Source organism: Gobius niger (genome assembly GCF_951799975.1).
Source record: "Gobius niger genome assembly, chromosome: 9".
In the NCBI taxonomy this organism is placed as follows: Eukaryota; Metazoa; Chordata; class Actinopteri; order Gobiiformes; family Gobiidae; genus Gobius; species Gobius niger.
Window position 1 is genome coordinate 33,501,639 of NC_136860.1, and position 15,050 is coordinate 33,516,688.

General features: G+C 42.5%; 1 protein-coding gene across 1 annotated transcript in view; it reads right to left on the reverse strand.

Annotated features, from left to right (window-relative positions):
• Positions 1–15,050, reverse strand: part of pdia5 (protein disulfide isomerase family A, member 5) — a 175,103-nt gene that overhangs the window by 34,417 nt on the left and 125,636 nt on the right. The window contains exon 12 of the mRNA XM_079563441.1: positions 2,447–2,517. Coding sequence (XP_079419567.1) covers positions 2,447–2,517 — 71 coding nt within the window. The remainder of the gene's footprint in view (positions 1–2,446; positions 2,518–15,050) is intronic.

Genomic DNA, 15,050 nt, shown 5'->3' on the forward strand with positions numbered 1-15,050 from the left:
GACTTGCTCTTTTCTTGTCGCAAATCATTGTCTAGCAACATGGACAGTCGAGATTTTCGTGCCTGCCCTAAACATTATATAACAATGAACCATCTTTATACATCTTTCCTCACATTTCTAGTGCATAAAAACGACATCCTGCAACGGCACAAGGTCCGACAGAGACGCAAAATAACAAATTTGTGAGGTGCAGCGGGTGAGGTCGGCGCTAGTCCATCTGTATTCGATAATTTTGCTCTTTTCTGACCTCTGCAGCTGGGCTCCGAGCCACGAGGAGACCGTCCAAATGTGAGGGCTACGCCGATGGGAGGGGGATGTTTAGGGATTACATTATCACTAAAGTCAGTGGGCTGGACTTTTATAGGCTTCACTCCTGGCCTGAGACTAGCACTGAGGATTAGAGGCGAGAGACGCGCTCCAAAACAAAAATCATTACCAATTGTATAAGTTCAGATTTAAATAGTTTTTTGACGAGATGTCATTTTGTCTGTGCACTGTAGAAGCCCATGTGTTTGTTTCCATTTCTGTTTTGTTTTCTGTGAAACCCTGTGAGAAGACGGATGTGATGTTGGGACAAAAGCATGGAGGTATTTCCCAGCATTTTGAACACCACAGCAGGGGCAGCGCATACAGTTTTATAGTCCTCACTGTGACAGACACACACTATTTCAGTCCAATTGACATGGAAAGGCCAAAAGTTCTGACTTTGCTCTAAAGGCGACATGGCTCTAAAGCAGGGACGGACTGGGACTGAAAAAGGGCCCTGGACTCTGACTCCAAATTAGCGTAAATGCAGCACTTCCACAAAGACATATGTGAACCTCTTACCTCCCGTCTTTACCGAGTGCATTTCCTCCTTTCATTACTTTTTTTGTGGCTTTTCGTTGTGTTTTCGTCATTTTTTTGGGTCAGTTTTTCATTGCTTATTTCGTTGCTTTGTTGTCATGTTTTTGTCACATCTTAGTCACTTTTTTTGTCACATTTTTGTTGCTTTTCTGGCTCACTCGTTGCTATTTTGATGCTTTGCTTTTAAGCTCTTAGATTTGGGTAAAGCTTGGTTAAGGCGGGGGTTTAAGAGGTTGAGGAGAACATTTAGACTGGTGGCCCAAGAGCCGGTGGCCCTTCTGTGCTCTTCCAGAATGGACATATGGCCAGTCCGCCCCTGCTCTAAAGGCAGGTCTTTCCAGACACTAATGATGTTTGAGCAGGAGCAAAGACTCCCCAGTGAGAGTATTTAAAAATTGTTGTGGACGTTATCATTAAGGCTAATTTATGCTCTCATTTCGGACATAAGTAGGTCCACTCATTCCAGGCGTAGTTACTGTATTTATACTGCCCGTTCCTATTGGCCAGCATGTGTTATCGGAAGTTGCCACCAGAGGGCGCTGAAAGTGCGTCAGAAAATACAAAAGGGAGAAGAAAGAGTAAAGAATATGGTGCAGCCCACGATGGTTTTTACACATAGATATAATATACAAGAGATAGCCGGTGTCCCATTCAGCCCCATTCATTGTAATGGTCCCGAGTCGTCTGTGAAACTTACATGGCTGCTCAATCTCCTCCTACAAAGCCTGTTCCTTAAAGAGGGGGTATTATGCTTTTTTCAATCACATAGCACCAGTCTATATCACAATACAATGATGACCAAACCTTCTCTGTAACTGCAGTAAATTAGAATAACTGCCTTGTATAAAATTGCTCTCTCAAAATGGCTGTAGTGAATGTCTTGAAATAGGCTTCTGTCTCTTTAAGAACCTCTGAGCCTTTAGACACGCCCCCTCCACACGCTGTCTGTGGCATCAGTGGGGAGGGGGTTCTGCTGAGGAGCAGTGGTTGGTTACTCGGCTGGTGACGAAAGCTCGGAGGCGTCTCCAGGAGGTGGGGGCGTTCCTAGGAGGACTCAGGCAAACCTATCCCTAAAATGGCCGCCATCAGAGTTTTTACAGATTACTCAAAAATACATGAATGTGCCAAGGCAACACTTCAGGCATGTTTTTAATGAGGGAATGACATCATAACATAATGTAAAGCTTGAAAAAGTCGATTTTGCATAATACCCCCCTTTAAAAAATGAGGAATTAGGACGTTATACAATTATATATTTAGCAAAATTGGATTCAAACTATTTTATTCTTTCAAGCCACATTAAAACATAAGAAAATTGTACTTGAAATCGTTACTACACTGGCAGATGCTTTTGCTTAACCTAAAAATAGTGAAGAAAGTCAAGAAAATTGAAACGTCAAGTAGAGTTTGAGTAGGGAAATAAATCAATGTTCTCAGTTTTGGTCACACACCAATAATGAGACACTCGTGGTCCAGGGCCAAGTTCACGCTGGTATTATGATGGTCCACTGAAGAGGTTGGACAAAGTGGAGAGAGATTCTTGGAGAGTTTTGCTTTTTGAGAAACAAAAACAAATCTAAAGCAAAAGGTCAAAACTTACGTCAGACGCTTTATTGAGGACTTCAGCTGCTTCGTCATACTCTGGCTTCATCTTCTTACAGTGTCCACACCCTGAAAGAGTCAAACACATGGACACAAGTGAACAAAGGGAACAGCACTGAAACATGTATGATTAACATTTTTTTTTCCTTCAAACAAAGCAGTTCTTTCTTTCAACCAAAGCAGGAGTATGTTTCCCATATTCACTGAATGGGGCTTTTCCCACTGAGCTAAACTCCAGTGCAGATGGCAGAAAGTTTTAATGAAGCACGGGGAGCGGGGGCTTTCACTCCCAGAAATCACCATAAAAACTGTATTGAATTTGACCAATTTGACCATAAAACTCCCATTCTCCAGTCCCTTCACTGGCCACTGGGTGCACTTCGTACTGATTAAACCTCTTAACTCCCGCCTGAACCGAGAGCATTTTCTCCAGTTCAGCTTTACCCAAATCCTGTAGGCCAGTGTAACACCTCATTTGAAATTGATCTTTTTCCTCACATCATCAGATTTTTTTTCATCACTTTTTTTGTTGGGCAGTCATCTCATTTTTTTGTCAAATTTTCGTGACGTTTTTGTCACTTTTTCGTCAAATTCTTTGCATTTTTTTGTCAAATTCTTATCACTTTTTTGTCCGTTTTTTGTCACTCTTTTCTCAATTTTTCGTCAAATTTTTCTCATGTTTTTGTCAATTTTTTGTCAATTTTTGTGATTTTTTTAATACATTTTTTCTCACTTTTTTCACATTTCCATCATTGTTTTCGTCTCAGTTTTGTTGCTATTTTCACACCTTTTTTCCAGAAGCTTGCAGACCCAATAATTAATAAATACTCAGTTACATTTACTCAAGCATATGTACTTATACTACTGTAATTGTATGTTTGCAAGTAATTTTTTGCATACCGAATTTTTTTACTTCTACTTGAGTAATATTATAATGAAGTATGTGTACTCCTAAGTAAAAAAAATAGTAACTCGTGCCTCTGTGAGTAAATCTTTAAAGGGGCTAGATGCAAGTTGGCCATTTTATACTCACTACTGCCTCCTCAGGTCAAACGTGTAACTGCACCTTCTATATTAAGCTCGTGCATGACGGCACTATCTCTGTCATAGCCTTGACTGTGGTGCTCAGACTCCTGCGCATCAGTCTGACGCTCTGAGAGGGTATTTATCACTTTTCTGTGAAAGCATGGACAGACTTGAATGGTAGGACTAGCGCAATGTCTCGAGTTCATGTCTCCGGGTCCCGCACCGCTCCGTATAGTCCCTTTAAGTGACAGATCTTCCTTTTGACGCACAAAATAGATGTATTTTTTGTTTTCTATAATACAATTTCCACATTATTTCATGTTTTGTTCTTCACAATTTCTGTCGCAGCTGAAACTTGAATCAGCCTGTTATATATAGTACAACTTTTCTTTTTTCTCTTGTGTAATTATTTGGGCCACTATTTCCACTTGACTTGAGTAAAATTATTTTAAAGGGGGGGTATTATGCAAAATCGACGTTTTCAAGCATTACATCATGTTATTATGTCACTCCCTCATTAAAAACATGCCTGAAGTGTTGTCTTGGCACATTCACGTATTTTTGAGTAATCTGTAAAAACTCTGATGGCGGCCATTTTAGGGATAGGTTTGCCTGAGTCCTCCTAGGAACGCCCCCACCTCCTGGAGACGCCTCCGAGCTTTCGTCACCAGCCGAGTAACCAACCACTGCTCCTCAGCAGAACCCCCTCCCCACTGATGCCACAGACAGCGTGTGGAGGGGGCGTGTCTAAAGGCTCAGAGGTTCTTAAAGAGACAGAGGCCTATTTCAAGACATTCACTACAGCCATTTTGAGAGAGCAATTTTATAAAAGACAGTTATTCTAATTTACTGCATTTACAGACCAACAGAAGGTTTGGTCATCATTGTAGTGTGATATAGACTGATGCTATGTGATTGAAAAAAGCAGAATACCCCTTCTTTAAAGCAACGTTATTCTCACTTGAGTGAATGTTTTGGCTGCTCTACCCACCTCTGCTAACAATACAGGAGCACATAGTGTGGAGAAAATGCTCTTTACACACATCTTACTCGTACTGCTGGTACAAATAAAGGACCTGGTATTTCTCTCGCAGCAGAGACGCCATCCTATCCCAGTTCAAAGCCGTGTCTGCGTAACCTTGCCGCACCTGCTCAGCTCTGGCCCGTCAGGTTCAATCTGCCGCTCGTCTCTGTGACTCTCCGGAGTGCGGGGCGCCTGTGCAAACGCGCCATGTTTCATGTACAAACCGCAGACGCACAAACGGCCTCGCTCTGAAGTCGTGTAGCATTACTCCGAACATGTGTCACTTCGAGGGCGAGGCGTGTTTGGGTTTGAACCAAAGTGTGACAAAGCGAGAGTAAGTGAGCGGAAGAGACGGGGTAAAGGAAGCGGAGTGATGCGATTTGGAGTTGGGGAACAAGTGGTCGGTGTGTTCAATTAGTCATCCTGAAATAACCTGAGAGCGGCTGCAGATTGACGATTGGCAATTTTATCCCGGTCCTGATAATACCCAAATCTAGCAGAAATCCATCAGAGATTGCGCCGTGTTCCGTGATAAGACCACGATAAATAAAAACGCAATCAATTCAGCACAGTGCGGGCTCAGACACAACAGGAAATCTCACAGAATCCCCGGAGAGTAAACAAACATGGAGGACGACTGCGGCGGCTGACGGCGCTGCTTTAAAAAGGAGACGAGCCGGTTTACAGTGCAGCCCGCAAAAGCAAAAACAACACCGTCTCCAATCGGGTATTTATGAACAATTTGAAACTGTTATTGGGGGCACGGTGAGGTAGTGGTTCGTGCGAGCTCTCGAGAATCGCTCAATCATTTTTTGCTGGACTTAACTTCACGCTCGTGTGATCAAATTCGTAATCAAGCTGGATTTTAAACTTCCACTGTCATCGCCCTTCCTGGTATTAGAGACAACAGAAACTGACTGACTTCTCACAGATGGAGTCACGGGTTTTGTCTTTTTACCCATTCATTTCTTTATCTGTTTCAGGCAATGGCATATCGTACCAACAACTAAATACTATTAAACATGTATCTTATATTCAAACTTGATTACCAAGTTGGATCAGAGAAGTATGAAGACGCATGAAGTCGACTTTTTCAGAAAACATTTCTTTTCATATGTACAGAAAATACATAGAATCATTATTTGAGACGGTTAAAATTACTGTTAGCAGGTTGGTCTTGGTCATAATTCAGCTTTTTTGGCTTTAAAGGGGACATATCATGCTAAATCCACTTTTTTAGCCCTTAAATGCATTTTGTTGTATATTTGGAGTGTTTAGAAGTACAGAAAAGTTTAAATTAGTCTCTTCAGATACTCCATTGAGATCTTTATATTCTGTTTTGGTCATATTTTGCAATCTGTTCCGATTTTTCTATTCTCTATTACGTTTTTTGAACAATTACGTCACAGTATTTGCAGCGGAACAGCCAAATTAGGACGTCGACTCCCAGCCCAACACTTCGAGCAATACGACATTTTTTTCTCCTCGCTTCGATTTTGTAGTCCAAGCTTAAGGATGCCGCAGTTACGAGACGATAAGTCAAAATGTTCGGTTGTTGGATGTAGTCTTGTCAATGTCCCTTGTCTTATATGTAATAAAGAAAAAGCGTTGTATGTAAATTGAAGGGGAATCTACATTTTGGCTTTCTTTCCCCTCACCCTATTGCACAGGGGACATTGTTTACTCTTGGCTATTACTTGGATGGAAGACCAGTTGTCTGTTTGCCCTGCCATTGTTATTTTTTTTAATTGCATAATAAAAAACTAATAAATACCACCACTCTTTGTCTGACCCGTCAACTAGGAGGCATGATTACCCCCGACAACAGAGCTCCCAGGATTATTCGGGTGCTCAAACCCTTCCTCCAGGTTAAGGTGGCGGTTCAGAGGCCCTTATGAGAGACCAACAGGCTCGGTTAGAATCGTGAGGCCATCTTTCCGTGGACCCACCACCCGCAGGAGGAGCCATAAGGCGCTGGTGCAAAGTGATACAACCCGGCAACGGACAAGTGGAAATTATGACTGTCTGATACCTTGAAGTTAGAACCAGTCTGAATCTTTCCTGGTTAAATAAAGGCACAGACAACTAGGGCTGTCACGATAATTACTAGTTCATCCTGTAAAGACTCAGAGACAGACACTGGTGGTGGTAGAAAGAGACCCGGGGGTGGTCAGTTGACACGACGAGCAGAGCCGAGGATAAGGAGGGGCGGAGGAGGGGCGCAGCACGGCTAGGAATGGGGTGAGTGATTGACCGGGGAGCTTAAGAAGGGGATCCTGCGCGGTGAATGGCTGAAGCAGGATCGAGATGGGGCCGTGACTGGATGATTGGATAATGAAGGCTGCAGGTAGGTCTTCCAGGTGGAATTAGACAGGCCCACACACAAACAAATACATAAATAAATGATTATAAACGTTAGTGTCCTAAGTTGATATATTATAGCAACTGGTTTGGGCTACACCAAGGCTTTGTTTTTGTCTAGAGTCAAGTCAAAACATCCCACTGTGTGACCTCAGTGACTCCACTATGGCATGAAGGGTGCATTTCTCTGCGTCCGCTTCTCGCAGCCAATCGCCGCTCACGCAAATAATAAAAAGGAGGAGAAAAAAAAAACAGTCCGAGGAATCAAAACATGTGAATAAATCTCATTGTAAACCAGAGTGAGGCCCTGGTTCAGTCTCTGCCTCAGGGCAAAGGGAGGAACCCGCTTGTTTACGGACATTCTCCTCAAATACTTCCATAAAAAAAAAAAACGTTTTGTGTTGAACTTGAAATTCTCTGACAGCAACAGCCATTGTACGGATAAGTACAACTTTCCTGACCTTAAATGTCACAGTGAGAGAAGTTTATAATTTGATTTGTTCCAGGCTTTTTTGGAGATGTACTGCAAAACTTTTAAAGCCACAATGAGTCACTTCATAGTAAAAAAACAACAACACACTCCAACAAATTCAGGTTTTGTAGAGATATGTTGGATAGTAACTTTCTTATGTTCTCCGGAGTGGTGTCAATAAGAGCCTCTGCCAAATGATGAGTCCAGTGCAAAGCTCAGATAAAAAGAGAAGACAAATGGCAGTGAGTAAGTTTAATGCTTCTTAATGCCAGTTTAATGTCAGAATACTACATATTTAATGCCACGAAATACAGCACGCAGGAAGGCTTCAAGGAGAAAAGGTTGGGAACCACTGTTTTAGACCAAAGCCAGGGCTGGACTGGCAGAAAAAAACGTCCCGGGACTTTTGGGTCAAGACCGGTCCTCTAAAAAAAAAAAAAAAACAGTCATATTCAATAGTCGAGGTGATGAGCAAAACAATTAGCCCTTGGCTCGAACTAAAACAGTATAAGCTACGAATCGAGGACAATAGTTGCTTCATGTTGTTTCTGCCGAATTCAAGCTCACACCTCAGAGCTCTCAACACTTTAATCTTGTCGTTCACAACTTGATGGAACTTTTGTAAAACTTCCAAACAATCTTAACATGTGCGTTCCGTTAATGAAGTTCCTCTCGCGACTGCAACACAAATAAACTTCTCAAAACCAACCAAATGATCCCACTGTAGGTTTAAGATGAAACGGTAAAACTCACCACAGAGTTATGGAGGTGTGGAGTGAGAATAGAAATCCTAAAAAGGCCAAACATTGTAAATCCTTTCAATGGAAAAGGGAAGATTTCCAAACTGCACTGACGACGAGGGGCAAGACGGAGTCACCTGACAACTCCCAGCATGCACTTCTTTGCAAACATTTGTCTAAAATGTATAAAAAATAGAGGTCTGAGGTTCTGTGGGTCCTGGAGGGAGTTCCAATAAACTATTTCCTCTTATAATCACAATGTGAGGGGCATGAGTGTTATGTCCCAGAGGCCCATCGCTCATTATAGAGATTATCTGGGAACCATGACTCAATAAAGCACCACCTGAAGGGTATAAAATTGGTGTAAAAATTGTGTAATTGCATCTAAGTAATGATTCTGATGGTTTTTCCTGCTAATTGTGGGCCGGTGAAAATTATTACGGGCCATATCTCGATCTGATTGGCCCAACCGGCCCAAAAGTACGTCGGCCCACTGGGAAAACTCCCGAATCTCCCGATGGCCAGTCCAGCCCTGACCAAAGCTTTTGTGTTTTTATTGTGCCATTTTGAATCTGATATTTTTAATGACTTTTAATACTTTTAAAGCCCTGCGGAAACCCTGATTCATGATTATTGTTGCAAATGTAAACTTGCACAGTCAATGCACATTAGTGTAAACTGGCCACACCGCCTTTGCTCTGCCCGATCCCGTCAGACCTCGGAGGCCGAGCAGGAAGGGCCTGGTCGATGCTTGATGGGAGACCGTGTGGGAAACACCAGAAAGCCTGGGTGAATGTAGTGAGTGAGTGGTTAGTGGTGGTCGGAGTGGCCGATGGCACAGACAGCTCTGACTACAATACTAGCTCACCACCATCGGGGATCGCAGGAAATTGCAAAGCATCTAGAAAAGAAATATGTGACACTAATACATTATTATTATTAAAAGGCGGAGGTGAGTTAAAAGGCAAAAAGATAACAGTATTATTACATGACTGCAATTAGTAACAAATGCAGTTTATTTAGTTGAAAGCGACTATGAACTCATGGTGTCGTTTCGATGTCTACAAGCATACTCTGAAATGCAGACGCAGCTCTTGTTTCAAGTTTTTCTTAAAGCAGTACTAAGTAACTCTTCCCCCTAGAGGCCATAAGCACAACTGCAGGTGTAGTAGCAAGTTACGATTTTTTAACTTATTAATTGTCTTGGAGAGTAAATACTACGCTGACAGGAAAGGCGAAGGGAGAGAGGGTTACTGTGCATCCAATTATACAATAGAAATATTTTTTTTCACTCAAACCTGGCTGTAAATACTGTTTAAAGAGACGCTAGCCCGCAGTTAGCTTTGCCCGCTAGCATGTTAGCTTCTTCTTCGTGATTCCATTAGTGTGTATTGCTTTCTCCGGTCCGGTGGCAGTCAAGTTGCAAACATAGTTTTCTGTCCAGAGACACCAAGGGGGGAGATGAAAGACCCTCCAATCATCCCATAAACACTTGTATTACCCCCACAGGGACTACGGAAAGGATTTATTAAGGTAAACACGTTACTTAGTACTGCTTTAAATGTTGATGCTCCTCCAGCAGGTTAGATGACTGTAACAGCTGCTCACTGGCCTCTCTAAACGAGCTGTCAGAGCTGCAGAACATCCAGAACGCTGCTGCTCGAGTCCTGACAAGAACCAGGAAATACAACCATATTAGTCCAGTGCTCCGGTCTCTGCACTGGCTTCTTGTCACTCAGAGAATAGAATTTAAAACAGCTCTGCTTGTTACAAGTCTTCCCATGGTTTAGCGCTGAAAAATGAACCATCTCGGGCCCTGAGAACTTCAGGAAGGGGTCTCCTGGTGGTTCCCAGAGTCAGGACTAAACACGGTGAGGCTGCGTTTCAGTTTCATGCAGCTGAAATCTGGAACAGTCTTCACGAGGATGTCAGACAGGCCTCAACTCTGACCTTCTAGCCCATGCATATGACAACTGAAAGTATTTTATCTTCACTCGTTTTGCCTTTTACTGTAATTGATCAATTTTATGTTGATGTTTTTATTGATTGTATCCGTTTTCTTGTAATTTTATGCAACTATGAAGCACTTTGAAAAGCCTTGTGTATGAATGGTGCTCTACAAATACACTTGCCTCCTTGATTTACTCACTTTCCTGTGACCTTAAACCGATTGATTTTGAAACTTAAATCTTGAATATAATTGCAGAACAATGAGATATTTTCCATAACCAGGATGTAGATTAGCGTCCTCTTTAGCTGAAGTCTCCTTACATTTAGCCTCCCCACCCCCCTCTCAGGTGCTTCATTCCCCTATACATGTTTTTGACTCGTCCTCTCTACAGTAAATGCATTGCGCGCCAAACATATTTTTAGCTGCAACACCCGGCGGGACACGGTGTCGCGCCGTCATCCGCGCTAATGCAATGTGGTTAAATCAGGGAGGAGCTGCGTTTGCATGTTCCCCCCGGAGTGGCTCAGCACAAGTGCATGTTCAACTCTTGGGCCGTTTCCAAACTGCTAAATTGCCCTTGTCATAACAGTTCAGGAAGCCCTTTATTCAATGTACAATGCAGAGCGAGTGCAGGCCATAAATCATAGAGCTGATCTGCAGGAAAATGCAGAGCTTTTTTTTTTTATGCAGCCACTGAAGGGTGAGATGACGCAGATTGTGTTCGGACTAAAAGTGTTTGCGCGTTAATTTCATCAATGCTTTGTCTTTAAAAAATGGCATGATGGGAAAAGTATATAAACAAAAATCAAGCAAATAAATACGATAGTGACGCATTATTAAATAAAAAATGTACCAACTAGAGGAATATTCCCACCCAAATAAAAAGGCAATAAGTGTCATGGGTAGGGCTGGGTAGTGTTACATTTTTTTCGATACCGGTGCTTTAACGTGTATCATTTGTTTGAAGTGAAACAACCAAGAAACTTCCTTTGCTACAAAAGTTTATTTTTTATTTTTTATTTTAACCAGTGTTGTCATGTTTCCCCCCCAAGTTACCCATATTTTTTTTAATTTCCCTTTTTTTTTTCCCAATTTTGCCCCGAATTTTCCCAAATTTACCCACATTTTTTTTACATTTTTCCAAATTCTTTTTTTCAACATTTTTTTTCCAGTTTTTTCCAGTTTTTTTTCCAAAATTTACCCAATTTTTTTCACTTTTTTGCTTATTTCTTTTAAATTTTGATGATCAACAGCATCAAACCAGGAATATAAGGATTTCATTTTTCGGTTCCTGCTTTCGATACTTTTATTTTCTCCATATAGTAGTACTTAAACCTCTTAAGCAGCTAACGAGAAACTGCTTCTTTCAACTGAGGAACATTTCTAAACTTAGGAATATGGTCTCGCGTAATGATTCGGAGCTCATCATCCATGCATTTGTGTCTTCACGTTTAGACTACTGTAACGGTTTGTTTTCATGTCTTAACAAGAAGGAGCTCTCTCGACTGCCACTGAGAATTCTGACCCGCACAAACAGGAGGACCCACATATCTCCTATTTTAAAACAACTTCATTGGCTGCCAGTGTCCTTTAGGATCAAGTTTAAAACTCTGGTTCTAGCCTTCATAGCCGTGCATGGTCAGGCTCCTTCTTACATCAGTGCTCTGGTCCAGCCTTACACCCCTGCTCTCAGGTCTGTGGATCAGAATCTGCTAAAGGTTCCACGTACGAGTTTTCGTACTAGAGGTGACCGATCCTTCCAGGCTGTTGCTCCCAGGCTCTGGAATGATCTTCCACCATCTTTGCTCTATTGACTCTGTTGATTCTTTCAAAAGCGAACTTAAGACACATTTATTTGTTCAAGCTTTTAATTAGCTACTTTTGGGCTGCTGTGATTTCTGTGTTGTTTTGACCCCTTTTTTATATTGTAATGTTATTTCTGCTTTTAACTGTGTTGTGAAGCACTTTGTGGCTTTTGCCTGTGAAAGGTGCAACATAAATAAAGATTACTTACTTATTTCGATACCAGACTGGTATTGTTTAACGGTACCCAGCCATAGTCATGGGTTACTTTTGTATTGCCCTCGACTTCTCACAGTCGGTGGTGGTATTGACACAGCAATCAAAGAGACAGGTTTAATGTCCAAATTAACAGTCAGCAATGAAGATTTGACATTGCCAAAGTACATTTCGGCAATTTATCTAAATACATAAAACTGCAACACAATTCATCCAGACAAGTCGGACGAGACGCTTTTGTCGCGATACAGAGAGCCCCAATAATTAATGCGATACGCTACGATGCACAAGTATTACCGTATTTCCCGGACTATAAGGTAGTGGGGGTCGCCCAAAACTTTGGGCAAGAGGCGAATCTGATAACAAACATGATTTAATAGAAAACGTGTAGAGCACAAGAGCCATCACTTTTCTTCTCTTTCATGTCCATATTAAAGTGCAGCGCAAAAACATAGATAGGCTAGAACAGGGGATGGCAACTACAGTCCCGGGGGCCAAATCCGGCCCTCCAGCACAGCACCTCTGGCCCTCAAGATGATTTTGAGAAACACTGTTACACAAATCAGAGAGTACTTTGAACATTATTAGAGAAAAAAAGGTAGGAATACTGAGAATACACCCAATGAGGTCATATATTATGTACAACACTGGCATTTGAAGGAAGTGCACTGGAAAAAGAATTGTTTTAAGGAGGAAATGACATAAATCTACTTGAATTAAGAGATTAAAGCTAAGGTTTCAGTAGATTTGGTCTGGTTTTAGATTAGATAAAACCTCTAGTAGTAGTTATTCTCTTAATTCAGATAATTTTGTGTCATTTCAAGTGAAAAACAATTATTTGTCTGAATCCAAGTGGGTTTTATTCTTGTTCCATTGGCGCTATAGCACTTGTATCTTGGATCAGTTCAAACCGACTCAAATTCAACATAGAAGAACTTTTATTCAAGCAATTTTAAGTTATTTATCTCATGATGATGATTTGTCCGTTGTTGTGATTTACTTTGGGCTAATAATCAGCGGCTTCGGCCCTCGGTCTATTTACAATAAAGAAAAGCGGCCCCTCTGCCAACAAAACTTGCCTACCCCTGGGCTAGTATATAGTTGAGATGTTGTACTGTTTGTGCAGCTCTGTAAGGAGAGCGGCCTGTTAGGAATCATAGGGTCGTGAGTTTGAGTCAGATGATGGTCTTTGGTGGTTTAGTCCTTTGACATGACATCCACCGGTAAACGGGGTCGGCCCGATGTTCCCCGGGTCCAATGACCCTCCGGACGCCGGAGGGTCCGGTGTTCCCCGACCGATGCAAGCAGTGAACACGCCCCCCGCCTCTCTCTTCACCGCTTGGCACAGAGCGGCCCTGTACGCGCGGATAATGGAGCAACAAGCGGCTTGGTTTCGCTCATAACTAGCCTAGTGATTAGGCTACTTTATAACATACTATAAGTCTTGTAGATCTCGCATTGTAATAGCCTACAACATTTTTGTACAACCTCAGAATAAGAACGTGTCGCAGTTTAGCAACACCAAACTCACCCACAGCCGCTTTTCTTTTTTGTAAACAGATCTCCCCCCGTTTATCCTCGCAACCTGCTTGATTGGTTCCTTGTTGTAGCTCGATCGTGCGTAAATCCATGTTTTTTTCTTGTGATTGTCCGTGAGCCCCAGCATAGTCCATCACGCGGCGTGCGGAGAGCCAAGTGCAGCGGCTCATGCCATAGCCGCTCCTAACTCTCAGCAAGTCTTTTCTGATGGCTGCGCTCCAGCCTTATACACATTAAATTAGGTATCTTTTTATGAATGGGGCAACATGCATTGCGTCCTCACTCCTCTCCCAGCGCCGCCGCCTGTCATGCGCGCATTACGCACTGTGCTTTGGCCATCAGACGCTCCAAGAGGCACCACTGAGGCCACTGAGACTGAATGACGTTGAACTGTATTTGCGCTGCTGTTTTTTGACATAAAAACGATCCATAGCCTATATTAAATGAGAACGCTGAGGAAGCGCAGAAAAGGAAAAGTGATCGGGGCTTATGGCACAATTACGCGGCACCGCGGGTGGACCTGTGAACACCCACTTTTGTCCTTAGCCCACCCCACGGTCCTGATCATTCAGTGTTCACTGCCTCTCCCAGGACAGAGACATCTGCGCGGTCTGTACCTTTGTCTGCAGGACGCGCACATCTGGCTGTCTCTGTGCAGATGTTGCCTCGACATGTCATCCCTGCTTGCACCCTCCGCTGTGACCGGCTCACTACGGGCTAACGTAGTGTTGGGGCATGAGTAGCCTACTTATATTTAGCTGATGATTGTTTTACGTTTTGCCTGATGAATGAAGAGCGCTGCATTATGCCTGTGCGTAAGTCTACCCTGATCGCATGCAGCGTTGGCACTTGTATTGACGGGGGAACATCGGGACTTTTTAATATGCGAGGTACCGATGTTCCCCGGGTCCGATGTTCCCCCGTCAATACAAGTGGGGGAACATCGGTACGCACCCCCGGTAAACAATAGCAGAAATATGTCTGCTGTCTTCTTATTGTCTTTCAGTGTGTATGGGGGTAATGCCAGCCAAAAAGGCCAATTTGGTTTAATTATGCAATTTCAAACTTTTAGAAATAGATATTGATGAGTCACTGTGTACTTTAAGTCCATGTCCGTTATAGATACAGACGGCATCTCGTCATAGAAGGGGGCGTGGCTTCGCCGAGGGGGAAAATAGAATCTTTAGAGAAACACAATTTTCCACTCTTTATAGCCATTTTCTGAGGGAATATGAACTTATTTATCACATAAATAAAGTCAAGTGTAAATCGGGCCCATATGGATATTTTCTCACAGCAGATTGTTCAGTAGAAGTGAAAAAACGGCAGTTGTAGCTAGCGCTAGCTAACCGTTAGCATTAGCCCGATGCTAACATGTAGCTTTATGTTAGTATTCTCCGTTTTTTATGTATTTATGGGCTGTTGAACCACTTTGCTCCTCTCCATGTCTTTGTATCTTTATTTAGTAGA